The sequence below is a fragment of the Ochlerotatus camptorhynchus genome, unplaced genomic scaffold, assembly GCF_037179485.1.
Source record: "Ochlerotatus camptorhynchus isolate MF236.1 unplaced genomic scaffold, CSIRO-AGI_Acam_v1.1 ptg000185l, whole genome shotgun sequence".
Classification (NCBI taxonomy): domain Eukaryota; kingdom Metazoa; phylum Arthropoda; class Insecta; order Diptera; family Culicidae; genus Ochlerotatus; species Ochlerotatus camptorhynchus.
In genome coordinates this window covers 3654653-3670263 of record NW_027040675.1, presented here as the reverse complement: position 1 = coordinate 3670263, position 15611 = coordinate 3654653, and the positions used below count along the sequence as shown (strand labels likewise).

The following is a 15611-nucleotide window of genomic DNA, read 5'->3' as shown; positions in this document are numbered from 1 at the left end:
GCGTTTATGATCAATATGAATATCTTCAAAATAAACGTCACATTATCTTTATTCTAACATGGAATACGTTTGAAATCAATCTAGTTTATTTTTGTGAATTGTGAACTGCGAAAATAGGAAATTGAAAAATGTGCCACAACCATTTTTTCACTACAAACGCTAGCGAAATTTCATGATTTTTCACTTGTTTCAAATTTCACATCGCTTTGAGGCCCTTTTCCCGTGATGCTCTGGACGGGATTGTTTCTATGTAACCGAAGCTGAACTAAAACACTTTTTGGTCAGGTTTTCGCGTTCTGCGTCTCCGCCGTCTCCGCGAGTTTGTTTTGTTGATAACTGACAACCGCCGTCATCAGACTGCTTCTTCACCCTTTCTTTTCGCAGTTGTCCTTTTTTGTTGTCGGTCGTGAGTGGTGATCCATAGGTTCCGTAACACAATTTTGACTTGATTTATATCGTTTTCTTTACCAAATCTCGAACTTCACAAACTATTTATCTGCCTTCGAGTGAGTTTTCAATGCAAAATTTTTCTTATAGAGGTTGTATGTCATCACCACATTTAATTTAATTTTTTTTATTAAGTCGTGTTTCGTAATCTACGGAATTTTGTGGTCGCTCTTGGTCTTTTCCTGGTGTCTGACTTGTCTGTGGTGGTGGACGATGCGCTTCTAGATGTCTACTGCTTCTTTCTCGTCCTTCTTGCTGAGTGCGTGAATCGTGAAGAAGAAGCTGCTGTGGATGTGCGTCGCTCGCTCCCTGGGAAAATTTTCTATAAATCTGCTGCGGATTGTGTTGGAAAATTGGGAAAATTATACCATTGTTCATGAGTGCTGGGAAGTGAAATTATTGCAAGCACATTCGTTCGTCGTGAAAGACAATTTAAGAGCACGGCAATAAGTCTCGGTGGACGCGATGGACGACGGCAAACGAAAGTGATTGCCTTGAGGGGAAAGGATTTTGCTTCCATTTGGTGAGTAAACAAAATTTGCGTTCGATTTTTTTTTCGTTTGCGAAAATTGGAAAATTCTTGAACAAAGTGTGATTATACGGTGGAAATGAATGGTGAGAGTTTCGGATTGCTCCGCTTCCGCCTATGGGAATTGTTTTTTTTTTCTCATCCTGTTTGCCTGTCGTCGATCGACGACGACGCACAAACAGGGAGTCACTTTTCCTGCTTTTCCTTTTCTTCCTCGTCATCTTAAGAATTTGCTCGCTCGCTGTGAGAAAACCGGTTTTGTTCAGTCTGCATTACATATTTTTATCGCGATCACCAATCTCTCCGGACCCGAACCGTTCAATAGTTGCTAGAATCGATTTTCTCTGTCGAAATTGTCATTTCAGAGACGCCCACTGGCTGGGTCCAGAAGCATGAGTGCCGTTCCGGACTGGGACTCGCTGGATTCCGAGCTGGCAGGTTGCAGCCGGAGTTTCGGAAGACAGCAACAAGCTCGAAATCAGTTCAGTCAGTTTGGCCGTTCGAACGATGCGGTTCGATGCGAGAATGTTCTGCTGAAGGTGCTCAATCGGGAGCACTGTGGGTACTTTAGTACGGGATTGAACAAGCGATCGCACCGGGAGGCCTTCCGAGAGGTTCCGGAACATTTGAGCTTCTGCCTGAAGGAGATCGTGCCGTACTGCTATCTGCAGGGGTGAGTGTGGAGTGGAAAATTTTTCGGGAAGTTGTGATAATGATGTTTTTCGGTTTTAGGCATGTCTTCATGGGTTTGTCTGCGTGCGGTCAGTTCCTGCTGAGCTATAAAGCATCCTACGATTATGACGAACTCATCACGAATGAGTACAACTTTTCCTCCAACTACAAATATGAGTAAGTACCTATTGGAGCGTAATGCTTGCGCAAGGATTAATGTCGAATTTCCGTTCCGTAGATTGTACTTCTGGATTTACCGGCCGCACTTCTTATTGAGCAAGTACTTCCACGTGTGTCTCTTTGACGATCACGGGGTGGATGACATCAAAACGGTGTCGATCACGCAGTGGAAGACGGACCAGCAGCTGTTGATCATCCACGGGGCCAGTGAGAAGGAGGACTTGGATTCGTACATTACCGTGGTTCGGGTGCCAAAGCTGGGCTGCATGGACTGCAAACAGATGAGGGATGCAGACGAGGAGGACGGAAACGGTGGCCAAGGGACGCTTTGCATCAAGTGCAATATGACGATTCACACCAAGTACCGCAATTCGGATTCGGGACCCAAGTTCAATCCGCAATACAACCTGAACTGTCCTGGCTACATCATCATGAGTGAGAACAGCTTCATTCACACCGTGAACATTCAGCTGGACATGTCCCGGTGTCCCCAGAAGGTGTCATCCGGTGTGATTAGTAGCAAGTACATTTCCAAGTATCCACGAATGAGTCCGGAAGCGACCCCAGCTGAGGTGAAAACTCCCACTGAGCCGATCATCCCGAAGCCAGAACCTCCGAAACCATCGACCAGTGGTTCGTTTCCAGCACCCAGCGCACCCGCTCCGTCGAAATCCCTGAGCATAGCCGACCAAATTATAGCCGACTTTGCTGAGTATGAGACTGAAACCTTCGAATCCAAGTGTTCCCAACCATTTGCATCCCAACTGCCGCATCATCGTACTACCAGTAGGTTGTCTTCCAGTTCGTCCTCTTCCTCAAGGTCCCACTCGATGACGGTGACCCAATGTCCGGAGAACTTTGACGAGCTGGTCATTACCTGTGATCATCGCAGCAGCACGGCTGCCATTTCCGCCTCCCGAAGTTCCATAATGACCCGCGGAGCTGCAGCCCGCCTCTCGGAAGCCCTCTCACCGACTTCCAATATTCGACTAATAAATCATCGAAACAATACCAACATAGAGCTAAGACTTACTCCCGTCATCAACGGCAGTGCCGTAACTCGCGTGGAGCTTCCGGTTAGTTCATCCGGTGGTCCTTCCTCATCTGGTGCTTCCCCGCGTCCGATCGCTGCCAACTCAAGCACGACTCAATTTCCGCTGGTAGAACCAAGCGGACCCACTTCAAGTTCCTCTACGTCCTCCGGACGGACACCGCTACGGAGACGTTCGTATCTCTCTACCCGGTCGAATGATCCCAACGTTCCTAATCAAGCCGAAGGCGGCAGCAACGGTGGTAACTCCCCCAACGACGTCGCTGCCAAGGCGTACGAATTCTCCGAAGACAACGAACGCTGCGAAAAGATCAGTATCTTCCGCAAGCGCCGCCTAGCCGACAAAAAGTACGAATTCTCCGAAGACAGCAGCCACGGCGAAAACGTCATCGTCCCATTCAACCGGCTCCGTAGTCAAATCCGGACACGATCCACTAGTCAAAATCTAATCTGTAGCCCCTCACACCCGGGCTACGAAATGACCACCCATCTGCATCGAGCCTCGCCGAACCATGGCTTCCGATCGCCCTGCGGTTCTCCGGTCGGCAATCGCTATCTTCGATCTCCCCCAGGCATCCGATCGCCGAACTACTATCGTCATCATTCCCCGGTTGGCACACCTCGCTCATCCCAGCCGCAAGGCCCCCCGCCATCCGCTGCTCACCTAATCAAAATGGCCAATTTCGATCCGAAAGACTACATCTACCAGGGCGGCGGCACGAATATGACTGCCAGCGAAGAAATCCCGAAATTCTTCATCGATGCCATTCAGAAGTTCAACGAAAAGAAACTGCAAGCCGACGAAGGGAACAACGAGAACATCAACTCGGACAACCTCCTTCCGCTGAAGGCGGATCTGAACGGGTTCGGTACCAATAACACGGTCCACGAGGCCAAGTCGGGGAAGAAACCGGCCTGCACGAAGAAGATTATCAAGATTTTCGTCGAAGAGGACGATGCCAACTCGGTGCTGACCACGGAAGAAGGTACCTGCGATATCTATTAGTACTTCCAAAATAACCTAATTGTCCATGCCAACCCACAGACGACTGTATCTCGCCCGGCTACCACGCCTCGCTGCCCATGGAAGTGCACGGTTCCTGCTATGCCAACATGCAAATCATTTCCCCGTCGTCCTATCAGAAGCTCAACTGTCCGGCCGTGGTGGTGACGCAGAACTCGTTCGACATGGAAGCCTTCTCGTTCCACGTGGCCAACTACATCTGCGCCAAGCACGACAAGAAGTACGGCATCCTGTTCGATTCGGCGTACGAGTTGACTCATGTATGTAAATGGGAGGTTGGGACAAATTGAAGAAATTATTCGGAATTTTTTTAGATGGCAGAAGTGGACCACATTAATCGTTTCCCGCCCAGAGTGTTTTCGCTTGATCAATTTTGAAAACCAATATCTCTGGAGTGTCGTGAGATATTGGTCTGGATTTTCTTCCGATAATAGAAGAGCTAGTACAGACTATGTTATGTTTATGTTTCAGAAACTTATAGCTCACAATGCCAAAAAAAGGTATGGTGCTCCAGAGTATTATGGGCGGAAACGAGTTAAAAGACCAGACCTCTTAACTCTTCCGGAGACAATCCTGGAAGTGCGATGTAGAATAGATTTTGAAACGACAGCAGAGAGTTCAGAGATTGAGCAAGGCAGGACTTGCGGGTTTGTGGCGAGGCACTGGTGTCAACTCCAAAGTTCCATCACTACCGAATAACCTCGCAGAGGACCGTTTGGTGTTCGCATGCAGAATGAACAAGGCTTGTGTGGAATTTGAGCTTTACGGGGGAAAGCAGTTCCAGCCCAGCCCTGTGTGTGACCTAAAATCCGAGAACAGCGTCGAGATTTCCTAGTGAAGATTTCAGGTAGAAACGACGTATAGCGTTCAAGCAGTAAATATTCAGTAGGCATCGATCGAATCACCTTTCTCGTTTGACCAAGTACAAACCTTTTGGAAATTTGACGAAGAACAGAAACATCCATCTAGTGACATCGGCAGGAACCCATATTGGTCTGTGTGTTCTAAAGTGCGTTTCACTACGTTCGAATTCAGCAAAAAGACACGAATGTTTCGACTGTGGCCAGTAAGTTCGGACGTCACATGGAGCTCTGCAAATACGAAATATCGAATCCCTGGAGGCTCTGCTGCCCGAAGAAGGCGCCTCCACTCTACTGGATCCATGGCCACACGTTGCCAGCCTCGTGGTCTGCGAAGGGTCCGGAGGTCGCACTCTAATTGGTCGAACAACCTTGCCCGCTGCGCGCCCTTCATCTTGTTCCTGTTGGTTCGCTATCGAGAATCATTTTCACTGGGTCGTCGTCTGGCATTCTTACGACGTGCCCAGCCCACCGTAGTCGCCCAATTTTGGCAATGTGGACTATGGACGGTTCTCCCAGCAGCTGGTGCAATTCGTGATTCATTCGCCTCCTCCACTTCCCGTCATCCATCTGCACTCCACCGTAGATGGTACGCAACACCTTCCGTTCGAATACACCAAGGACGGCGTTGGTCCTATCCGAGCATAGTCCAGGTCTCGTGGCCGTAGAGAACCACCGGTCTAATCAGCGTCTTGCAGATAGTCAACTTCGTGCGGCGGTGAATCTTATTCGATCGGAGCGTCCTCCGGAGTCCCAAGTAGGCATGATTCCCTGGCATAATGCGTCTGTGAATTTCTCTGCTGGTATCATTTTCGGCGGTCACCAGTGAGCCCAAATACACGAACTCGTCGACCACCTCGATTTTGTCAATCTAAACTCGGAGTGGGAGACTAACATTGTCTTCCCTAGAACCTCTTCCTCTCATGTATTTCGTCTTCGATGCGTTGATGGCAAGTCCAATCCGCCTAGCTTCAACCTTCAGTCTGATACGCTTCCGCTATCGTCTTAAAGTTCCGTGTCATGATGTCAATGTACTCCCTGAAGATCGTGCCACTCGTGTCTATCCCAGCTCTTCTTATCACACGAAAGTACATCACGTTGCCGTAGCCCCCTTCGAGATTCAAAGCGAGTCAAGAGTGTTCACGATACGCGAACAACCCACATAGTTTATCCGGAAATCCGCACTCGTACATAATCTGCCATAGCTGATCTCAATCGATTGTGTCGTATGCGGATTTGAAATCGACGAACAAATGATGTGTGGGCACGTTGTATTCGCGGCATTTCCGTGGTAGCGCGATCCCATGAATCCTACCTGGTATTGCACCACGAACTCTCTTGCAAATGGTGACAGGCGGCATACAATTTGGGAGAGTACCTTGTAGGCGGCACTCAGGAGTGTGATCGCGCGGTAGTTGCAGCAATTCAACTTGTCGCCCTTTTTGTAGATTGGACATACGACACCTTCCATCCACTCCTCCGGTAATCCTACTCCCAAATCTTAGCAATTACCCAGTGTAGCGCTCTAGAAAGTGCTTCACCACCGTATTTTAATAGCTCACCACCGTATTGTAATAGCTCACTTGCTAGTGGACTTGGCCAACCGATCAGTGGCCGGTAGCCTGTCGTCTTCCTGCGCGTGCTCCAAGGTCTGCTACCATGCCACCTTCGTTTTCTGCTGCATCACCGTTGAGGTGCTCGTCATAGTAGTGCTTCCACCTCTCAATCACCTCACACTCGTTCGTAAGAAGGCGGTTACCGTCCAAGTCCTTCCACATATCGGCTTGCGAGAATTATTTAGCTTCTCGTAGAACTTCCGTATGTCGTTTACGTGGTACAGATTTTCCATCGCCTCGCGATCTCGGTCTTCCTGCTAACGCTTGCTTCGAAAAACCGAGTTTTGTCTGTATCGCTCCACATTCAATCTCGTGCGGCGTTGCAGCATTCTCGCCCGTGCTGTATTCTTCTCCTCTACTAACAGTTTGCATTCGCCGTCAAACCAGTCATTTCTTCGGTCCGGGATCGTAGTACCTAGTGCCGCTGTAACAGTACTACCCTATGGCGGAACGGATGTCCCTCCAGCCACCTTCAAGAGTAGCTGCGTCTAACTGCTCTTCCGTGGGTAGAGCAGCTTCCTGCTGCTGCGTGTAATCCTGGTCAACTCCGATGTCTCGTAATTGCTCAATGTTGGGTCGCGGCGTTCGACTTCGACGGGTGTTATCCACCGTTAAGAGTTTTGAGCGCATTCATACTGCAATGTTCGCACTGCGCTACTTGCGGACGTTAATAATGTCGGAGAAGAATTTCCTGTCGACTAGAACGTGATCGATTTGGTTTTCTGTGTGTTGGTCAGATGTGGATATCCTTACGGGTGAAAAAGGTACTTCGGACTACCATTCCACGGGAGGCTGCAAAGTTCACGCATCGTTTGCCGTTGTCGTTCGATACGGCATGCAGGCTGTTTGGCCCGATTGCCGGTCTGTACTTTGACTCCCGTCCTACCTGAGCGTTCATGTCGCTGATGACGATTTTGACGTCCCGTTGCGAACAGCCGTCGTACACCTGCTCCAGCTGCTGCGCATAAAACGCTTCTTTCTCGTCGTCGGGTCTACCTTCGTGTGGGCAATGCACGTTGATGATGCTGTATCATCCCAACTATATGCGGTATGGTTGCACCAGAGTCTGTACGGCGAATGAGAACGACCCAAATTTGAGTTTAGTTCACTCACAATCGTCAAAATTGCAGGAACTCAGCGATGGGTAAATTTGCCTCATGGTTTCTTGTGGAAAACCTCAAAAATCAGCCAGAAAATGACAAAATTGACGAAAATTTTATTCAGTCTAGGAGTTGTAGTGAATCCAATCTTTACTTTTCTCATATTCGGGAATTTTTTACTGGAAAAAAAACTGGGAAAATATGAGGCAAATTTGCCCATCGCTGAGTTTCAGCACTTTATATGATTTATGGTTAACTAAACTCAAATTTGGGTCGTTCTCATTCGCCGTGTGTGTATAAGAGTGACGTCGAGATAAAAACAGTGGAACTATTATCAACAATCAATACGAAACTAACGATTTTAAATTGGCTCACTACTTGACTACCCTAATAAAAATTGTATGGTTAATTTGCTTAACGACGTGTTCTGGGTATCATCCAAACAATTTGTGGAATAGTTCAATGATTTGGGTTATCGTTCGTTTATGGTTATTTTTATTAGGGTAGCCTATTGTGTTTATTCCGCTTCTCGCGTGACGCGTACCGAGTCGAGTCGTTTATGTCACCCAATTCCCGTACTCGAATAGAGTGACAATTGTCGATACGAATGAACTCCCATCCCCCTTATTCTGCGAGTCACGTGACTCTCTGTCACCGGTGAGGTGACAATTGTCACCTCGTGTGAGGTGACTCTCCATGTAAATCAAATGGAGAGTCACCTCACACGAGGTGACTATTGTCACCTCACCGGTGAGAGAGAGTCACGTGACTCGCAGAATAGGGGGGATGAACTTTCGGTGTATTCCCATAGTCGATGTATATCGACAAAACTCGGATCGGAATAACGTTTTCATGCGAGTGTTGTCGATACGTCAGAAGCAATCGAGAACGTTTGAAAAGCGTGAAAATGGAAGTGAAACGGTGCCTTAGAAAATATTTTGGTAATAAAATTATATTATTGTAGAGTCCGTGTGACGAACTAAAAGCAGTTTGCTTTCCGAGGAAATTGAGGAAATATTCGAAGCAAGCTGTTTGGAATCTTGTTGAGAGAAAGTGGATTTTCCATTATTTACCGGAACTTTAGATGAAGGTGCAGCTGTTTTTACTAACGTTTTGAAAACTTTTTGACCAATAAATTAGTTGAACAAAAGAAAACTCGATGTAAATATATTCAGAGGAAAATTGATCAGCATCAAAACAACAGCTAAGAGTTATGGAAAATTTTGAAATCTTTGATGAAGCCTAGTAATTGTAAATCGCGGACCATAACTTTTGATGGCATATTAAAACAGTCAGAACCAGTAATTGCTTCTAAGTTTAATGACTATTTCGTCGAGAGCGTTTCACTGATCAATCAATCTATTTAACTGATCAATGAACCGGACGAAATAAAACAGCAGATTAATAGTAATTGTAGATTTAATGGTTTTCACCCAATTACATTAGATGAACTTAAAAATATTTGCTTTTCATTAGGAAAAACGGCTGGAGTAGATAATGTTAATGCTAGAGTTATTCAAGATTGCTTTCATGTCATTCGACACACTCTGCGGGACTTCATTAATCAACCATTGCAATCTGGGCACGTGCCGCATATTTGGAAAGAATCTTTAGTTGTTCCTATACTAAAAGTTGCTGGGACGATTAAAGCCGAAGAGTTTCGTCCCATCAACGTATTGCACACATTAGAGAAAATTTTAGAACTTGTTGTAAAAGGCCAGCTGTTAGAATATTGAAATAGTAACTGTTTGTTGATACTGGAACAATCGGGATACCGGGAAGGTCATTCTTGTGAAACCGCGTTAGCTAAATGGAAAGAAAATTTGAAGCATAAAGATACGGTTTTTGCTGTGTTTTTGGATCTAAAACGCGCTTTTGAGACAATTTCTAGGCCCTTATTGTTGAGAACAATCAAGCGCTTTGGAATTTCGGGTTCTGCATACAAATGGTTTGAAAGCTTTTTATCTGACAGAACACAAAGGACTGTTTTTAATGATTTTGTATCTTGTCCCGTTGACAATGACCTTGGAGTGCCTCAGGGAAGTGTATTAGGGCCCCTTTTATTTATTATGTATATTAATGACATGCGACGAGTTTTACGGTTTTGTGATATTAATCTTTTTGCTGACGATACTGTGTTATTCATTGCAGCTAAAGATTTAGAAGAAGCCGTTTCACGCTTGAATGAAGATTTGCGTTCTCTAAGTAGATGGTTGAAGTATAAACAATTTAAATTGAATATAAGTAAAACTAAATTCATGGTAATTTCGCGGAATCGTGTAGATGATGATGTCTCTGTTGTTATTGATGATGAGACACTTGATCGCGTTCAGGAAATTAAATATCTTGGCGTGATTATTGATGACAAACTCAAGTTCAATTCTCATATTGACAATGTCATCAAGAAAATTGCCAAGAAGTATGGAATTCGCGACATAGCTTGAAAAACGATTTAACTATTGGTAGTAAAATACAGTTATACAAATCAATCATCTCCTCTTTTGCCCTTCCATTTTATTTTTGGCCAATGCAACACAAATATCGAAATTACAGCGTTTGCAGAATAAAGTAATGCGTTTGATTTTAAGATGTAATAGATTCACTTCCTCAACTTTTATGCTGGACGCTTTGCAATGGCTGTCAATGAAGCAAAGAATTGTGTTTTTGACTATGGTGTTCATTTTTAAAGTAGTTAACGGTTTGCTGCCTCGATATTTGTGTGATCGGATTGAAAGAGGAAGTGATTTTCATAGATATAACACTAGAAACGCGGATGAAGTAAGAACACCACATCTTTTGAATAATTCTTTACAAAATTCATTTTTTTTCAAAGGTATAAATGTTTTCAATTTGATGCCTAGACACATCAAGCGTGCAACTACATTTACAGAATTTAAGATACGCTGCATTTCACATGTAAAAGCTGTTTATTGAGCTGTTAAATTTTTATGAATGGATAAATCATGTATCTTGACAAAGTTGTCGCTAACGGATTATTTTGTATGGAGACTGTCATAAAGACATTTTAGTAATTGGTGTAGCATATACAAAAAACTACATTGTTTGCCTCGATGGTGATGATGGATCTTTAGTTTTTTGATTTTGTAGTAGTAATAGTAAAAATAGCTTTGAGTTGTCTACAATGGTTTGAGCCACGCTGGCGGAATACAGGTATAAATGACTAATACGTGGAAATTGTGGCAAAAGCCTTGAATTAGTAAAGGGTTGGCTGGAAGAGAAATGATTTTTAAATAAAAATGGATATATTTTTGACTTATGAGCTAACGCATCGGATCAAACGTATTAGTGTTTTGTGCATGGTGAAATCATTGATATTATTGATGATTTCTGCTCGATAGAACGGAAATGGGCGATTACGACGAAGTAGCGCTCTTCCATACTGCCCAATATATTTTGCTCATTTGAATCATTTCATTAGTTGGGTTTGTCGAAGGATGCATCGGATACCACTACTTACACACCCCCAGGCTTAGCGCATTTCACATGTATACTAGCGCTACTTAGTGAGAAAATTCTGAACTACTGTCTGCCAGCGACAAGACTATGAGCCCTCAACAACTTTGTCGGAGACAGTAACTTTCTATCTGGTCAGGATCTCGATTTATTCCATGTTGTAATCAATGAAGTCAAATCCTACGTAGTATGGTCACAGTTTACGCGGTTTCCATTTACATTTTCCCTATTATCCACATTTTTAGGTGTTTACTGTAATCAAAGTTTTGCTTGTTTCGATTAAAACAAGTATTTTGAGGAATACTCGTTGGTTTCAGATCGATTGGTAACTCAGCAACAAAATGGCAATGGAAAACTCATGTGTGTTGTACAAAGTACAACTGCACGAGAAACGGAGGGTTAATCTTTCTGTATTAATCATCAGTTTGGATATGTACAATACATTCATTTCATGGTTCTAGATTTGGTCTGCCTGTAACTGTAACTTCCACCATGTCCTGAACCAGGTCCCAGTCAGCCTCGTATTATTCCGTCATCACCGGGATTGCCAGTTCTCTCCAGTACAATGGAAGCTCACGGCAACCCGACTGAAGGAGAGGACCCAGTTGACGAGATGGTAGAAGAAATTGAGAACGACAATCATAATAGCAGCTCTCGTACCGCGCAACGCAAACTTTTTCCAGGTCAAGAAAACCAAAAAAAAAAAAGCAGAAAACTCACTCCACTAAACACCGGGTTTGACCACGATTGGTTGATTCACACAAAAATCAGATCTTCGAATTAACAACATCAAACCTCCACCTCTCTGAAAAAAGGACCAAATTACATAACCGGTGGTGCTATCGAAATGGCACAGAAAGTTACTTAGAACCTTAAGCTATAATTCTCAAATGACAGAAAAACGTGATCTATGATTTTGTTTATTGAAAAAACTGATATTTATACCAAAATAAAATTACTGTTTTATCAGAAAATACTGCATACGTCCTTATCATAGCTGCCGCGATGAACGTTTGACGTTTCTTGAAATGAACAGCAGTTCGCTATCGATTCATCCTTCCTCTCGATGCAAAATGAACATCACGCGTCGTGCGAGTCGACATTCGGAATAGAGTGAGAATTGTCACGCGAGAAGGAAACGAGAATGGTCATCTCGATTCACGCGAGAAGTGGAATAAACACAATTTATTAATATCTTACCGTTAATCCCAGCCTCAATGAGATAATTTTCCTCAAAAACATTCGAAACCGAGATCGAATCAGATTTCCTTTTACATTTTTAACAACTGTTTGTTTTGGTTCTCAGCATCGAAGCAAGGGTTGCCAGTGGCTCTGAAATATTTTATGTTTCCTTAATAAATTGTACTGGTGACAAAAAAAACAATCCGGCAACCTTGATGCGGTGCTTGGTTTCAAAGTTGTGTTCTTTGGTGCGGTGAACAAGTTTCAGAGAATGACCCAATAGATGTTGCTTTAGTAAAATACAGGCGCCCAGAGCCCCATTTAACCATAGTATCTTACAATTAGCTTTAATTGCCACTAGGGCCAAATATTGGAGCCAGGGCTAAAATTGACTCACTTGAGATGGCAGTAGGCCGCGCTTGAAAGCTGACGTGTTTTTCTTTTGCTGCGTATTTTTCGTCAGCGAATTGAATATTTTTTGCTTTAAATTTGTTAATTTGTGTGTGAAATTTAAAGGGTGTCCACGATGAAATTGCCACACACAAAATTGATTCGCAAAATTCGAGTTTTCATCCGATTGCCATCAAATTTTCAGGGATTGAGAAATAACTATTAAACTTCATTTTACCATTTTACTCGTATTTTATTTACAGTCCATACGCAAATGCCCGCACCTTGGCCTTAACCCCGGCCATAAGATTCTGCACAACCTGTGAATCAACCGTTTTTGCATGTAAACCCATACTTTCTTCAGTTCCTCGACTGTCTTCACTACCTTAGGTTGTTTAAGAAGGTGCTGCTTCATAATCGCCCAGAGGGTTGAACATTTTCGGCACGAAATTGACCTTATTGTCCGCATACTACTTCAGCACGTCCTTGGAGTAGTGGCATGAGGCCAAATCCGGCCAGAAGATTGTTGAGACGTTGTGGGCCTTCAGGAGAGGAAGCAGCCGCTTCTGGAGGCACTCTTTTATGTACACCTGTCCGTTCATCGTGTCCTGGGTCACGAAAGGTGCACTCCGCTTCCCGCACGTGCAGATGGCTTGCCAAACCAGGAATTTCTTCGCAAATTTGGACATCTTCTGAGTGCGGACATGCTCCGGAACGCTGAACTTATCCTTGGCCGTGAAAAACAGGTTGCCGGGGATCTGTTTGAAGTCGGCCTTCACATATGTTTCGTCGTCCATGATGCAGCATTCAACTTTCGTCAGCATGTTGAGGTACAACTTCCTGGCACGGGCTTTGGCGGACTTGTTCTGCTTCTCGTCGCGATTAGGGGCCTTTTGTACCTTGAACGTTCGAAGCCCAGCCTTAGTTTTGGCCTTCTGGACAAAACTTCGGCTTAGGTGCAGCTTCTTAGCCACATCCCTAACGGAGGCGTTCGGATTTCGGTTGAAGGCCCCAACTACGCGGTTGTGATTTTTGGTGTTGTACGGAATACTTTTTCCTTCACTTCTGGGCTTCCGATCGGTGGTCAACCGTTCCTCGAACCGCTTAATCACTCGCGACACCGTGGAATTCGCGATTCCCAACGTTTTAGCGATGGAACGATGCGAGAGATCCTTGTTCTCGTGATGAATGCGCAAGATTTTATCACGCACGAGCTGTTCTTTCGACTCCATTTCCGCGAGTTTTGATCACAGGACTTTAAAACTTTCAGGATGTAAATAATGCACTATGAACTAAATCCCCCCAAATTTTCATTAAATTCTACCCAACGGTTAAAAAGTTAGAGCAATTTCATAGTGTGGCAATTTCATCGTGGACACCCTTTAAACAATTGATTTGATAGATTTCGGGGGACTGTAGGTTGGTTGTCCGAAGGTTTCCCATACAACCGTGTTGCTTTAGGAGATCATCATTTTAGTCTATTGATACATGTCACACTTTCTAAACCCCACTCCCCCCGCAGGTCTGCCCCCTGACGGAAACGATCACCTGTACGATGGTGCTGCAGTTCACCGCCAGCGACGCCAGCAAGGTAAAGCAGTGCCACAACTGTTCCACGACGATCGACTGTCGCACCCACCGGAAGATCTACCAATGCCGATCGCTCTTTACCTGGAACATCACCAGCGGCGAGTGGACCGTGCTGGATTATGGCAGTCTCGCCTCCGGTCCATTGCTGGAAGTCAAGAAGCTGGCCAGCAACTATAACCGGCTGCTGGGCAAGCTGCGCAAGTTCACCCGGAAGTTGTTTGCCTCGTCGTCATCGCCGCAATTGGACGAACTGGATAGCAATAGGACGTACGAATATCTCAACCACCTGAGGGTGTTGGATTCGAACAACGAAAAAACCAAGCAACGCTTGGTTGATCTGGTGCACATGATCGAGTTCTTCCGGAAACAACCGCACGATACGTCGGGGGACAGCGATGATAGCGACGACGATGATTCGGTTAGCTCGGCGGGCACGTCCGCGAATGACGAAGAAGAGGAGGATGATGCTAATACGGTGCTGGAAGGGGACACGCTCACCTCCGATACGGTTAGTGATGAGGATGATATTTGAACGGGGGAGAGAGTTCTTTTAGCTAGGAATGAAACGTGTTTTATGGATTCGTTTTTAGGGTCGAACTGATACAGAGGAACGTCGTGATATTCATGTGTAAAGAGAGAGAGAGCGTTTTCCTATTTTCCTTCTACCTACTTTCACGTGTTTCTTCGTGTCTTAGAAGTATTTTTCTGATGTGTCTCTCTTTCTCTAAATGTACGGAGCAATCTTTTTAGCGTGTAGATTTTAGAATTCGTCAAATCGAGTAAGTCGACAGGAGAAGCATTGTGGCGCAAAGGAGGGTAGGTTTTAAGCCCCGTCAATCGATTGACTGATTGATATTGTTCATTAATTTTACTACAATCCGCGTAGCAATTCTCCGCGCAATCATCCCAGATAAAAACGTATTTATTGAGTCCACACCATTTTCCATTAAGTTGTTAAGAATGCAGAAGAGACACTGTGGAAAGAAGCAGGAATTGTGAAAGGTCACTAGTAGGTGACTCTGCCAACCTACCATACATTTAGAATAAAAGTGGAACCGATATTAGTGATAATTGGAAATGATAAATGCTACTACTACTAGGCTGAGAAATAAAGAGAAACCAGTTCAGAGAACAAAATGCTCATTAATTCGTTAATATGAAACGGTAAAACTAAACCCGAACAGAAAGACAAAGTTCAGATCGTGTGTGTGAATTACCTAAAGATAATGTGTATGAATAAGTCTGAGTAACATTTGCGCTTTTGTCTCCTATTAAAACTTTGTAAGGCATCGAAAAGCTAATAATAAAGAGAGTTAGAAGTTCCAGAAGCTAATCAAGATTGTAATCGATTCACGTCTACTACAAACATTTCGGAGGGCTAACTTCCAGTAATAATTGAGAACGTTTCGTGGTTCAGAATAAAGTTTAAAAACTGAAGAAAAAAAAACCTTAATTCCCTAGAAAGAAACCCAATGGGAAATTCTCTTCAACTAAAA

At 44.4% G+C, this 15611-nt stretch overlaps 1 protein-coding gene across 1 annotated transcript; it reads left to right on the top strand.

Annotated features, from left to right (window-relative positions):
- The first annotated feature begins 707 nt into the window (after window positions 1-707).
- On the top strand, window positions 708-15552 carry LOC135702160 (uncharacterized). Its single transcript, XM_065223176.1, has 6 exons — window positions 708-970; window positions 1342-1649; window positions 1709-1825; window positions 1887-3865; window positions 3925-4163; window positions 14048-15552. Exons 2-6 carry the CDS (start codon window positions 1369-1371, stop codon window positions 14645-14647), a joined length of 3216 nt encoding a protein of 1071 aa, XP_065079248.1. The 5' UTR covers window positions 708-970; window positions 1342-1368; the 3' UTR covers window positions 14648-15552.
- Window positions 15553-15611: the final 59 nt, after the last annotated feature.

What these genes read in the sequence shown, in the direction of transcription:
- LOC135702160 (XM_065223176.1), top strand. Translation starts at nt 1,369, where the DNA reads ATGAGTGCCGTTCCGGACTGGGACTCGCTGGATTCCGAGCTGGCAGGT. An exon ending in TCCTCCAACTACAAATATGA is followed by an intron (nt 1,826 to 1,886) that starts GTAAGTACCTAT and finishes TCCGTTCCGTAG; the next exon opens with ATTGTACTTCTGGATTTACC. An exon ending in GGTGCTGACCACGGAAGAAG is followed by an intron (nt 3,866 to 3,924) that starts GTACCTGCGATA and finishes GCCAACCCACAG; the next exon opens with ACGACTGTATCTCGCCCGGC.